Raw genomic sequence first — 1,363 nt, 5'->3', positions numbered from 1 at the left:
TTATTTACACCGTGCATAGGTTAGGTCGTAAACAAACGCTGACGTTTACGACCGGAAACCCCCACTAGATGTCGCCTAGGAAAGTGAGGTTCAGTGGCAAGTTGTTTAGATCCAGGTTTAGTGCGTATTTAGGGGCCCAGATCAGCACAGATGACACAGGAGGGCGCAGCCCCATTGGAGGAGCAGGCCAAGGAGAGGCGCCAGCGACTGCTGGCGCTGAAGCGCAGGCGTGATGGGCAAGGGGGAGCGCAGCCCCTGCAGGGGGAGCACGAAGCGTTGCCGCAGCCGATCTTCCGCAGCTACCAGCCGCAGGACGCACGCCTGCAGCAGAACCTGCTGAGCGACAGCCGGCCCGAGGACATCGGACAGCAGGTGAGTGGTCAAGGGGCTCGAGCGGCAGTTGTTTGAGGTTATGGCGGCAGGTCAGGGAGCAGCTGGAGGCGGGCGCCGCCCCCATCGTGCTGGAGCAGCTGGACGTGACCGCGCTGGCGCCCCGCAAGCCCGACTGGGACCTGAAGCGCGACCTGGGGCCCAAGACGGCCCGCCTGGAGCGCCAGACGCAGCGCGCGATCGCCGAGCTGATCCGTCAGCGCCTCAACGACAAAAGCCACGACCTGGCAACAGCCGTCAATGTGGGCGCCGGCATCTACCAGGCCTGACTGATTAGTACTAGTTTAGCCCAGCCCAAGCGGCGTTTGCGGGTGTAATGGGACGAAGTCCGCTGGTTGCGAATAAATCATTGGAATTAGCAGCGTCTTGATTGGCCTGCCCCTGGTGTCCCAGCAATTCGCTCCCGAACAAAGTCCTGGAGTCGAGTTGACTTCGTCCTGCCCTCGTAGCTCAGCTCCTTCAAGTCAAGACTGCGCTGTTGTCGCCGCCCCCCTCCCCCCGTCTAACTGTAAACGGACGCAAGCCAATCAAGTGCAAGAAAGCAGTCGCCAGCGAAGCGCGGCGCAGTGTTGGTATCCGGTGGTTGTCTTGACGACGCTTGACATGACCTGATTTCACGATGGGCAGTTGTTTGTTTGGCCGAGTCCTACGTGCGCAGTGCGTCGTGCTGGTGCTTGTGGGGGCCGTGGGGGGCGCCGTCGCCCCCAAAAAGGGCGTCTCGGTCGCCAAGTGCTGCGCCCTCAACGCCACCCTGACCTCGGACAACAAGTGCCAACGGGCCATCAACGCGAGCTGGGATTTGCGCGTGTACCTGAACGGGACGTTCCGCGCCTTCACCACCCTGCCCCCCAAATGGACCTTGCGAGAGGGGGTGCAGCCGCGGTGCGCCGCCCCCGTGCTGGAGCCGGTCGCCCTTCGCAGCGCCATTCCCTTCATCAACGGCTACCTGATGAGCGTGCGGTTCCAGAGGCGG

The 1,363-nt window shown here is 62.7% G+C and overlaps 2 protein-coding genes across 2 annotated transcripts in view; both read left to right on the top strand.

Moving 5' to 3' along the window:
- Positions 1-1,363, top strand: part of LOC109542432 (E3 ubiquitin-protein ligase HECW2-like) — a 34,919-nt gene that overhangs the window by 31,510 nt on the left and 2,046 nt on the right. The window lies entirely within an intron of this gene.
- Positions 21-748, top strand: LOC109543263 (coiled-coil domain-containing protein 12). Its single transcript, XM_019912882.2, has 2 exons — positions 21-372; positions 423-748. The coding sequence occupies exons 1-2, from the start codon at positions 151-153 to the stop codon at positions 657-659; spliced, it is 459 nt and encodes a 152-aa protein (XP_019768441.2). The 5' UTR covers positions 21-150; the 3' UTR covers positions 660-748.

Source organism: Dendroctonus ponderosae, unplaced genomic scaffold (genome assembly GCF_020466585.1).
Source record: "Dendroctonus ponderosae isolate FM_Combo_2020 unplaced genomic scaffold, Dpon_F_20191213v2 Dpon_F_20191213_12, whole genome shotgun sequence".
In the NCBI taxonomy this organism is placed as follows: domain Eukaryota; kingdom Metazoa; phylum Arthropoda; class Insecta; order Coleoptera; family Curculionidae; genus Dendroctonus; species Dendroctonus ponderosae.
This window is presented reverse-complemented; position numbering and strand designations above follow the sequence as displayed.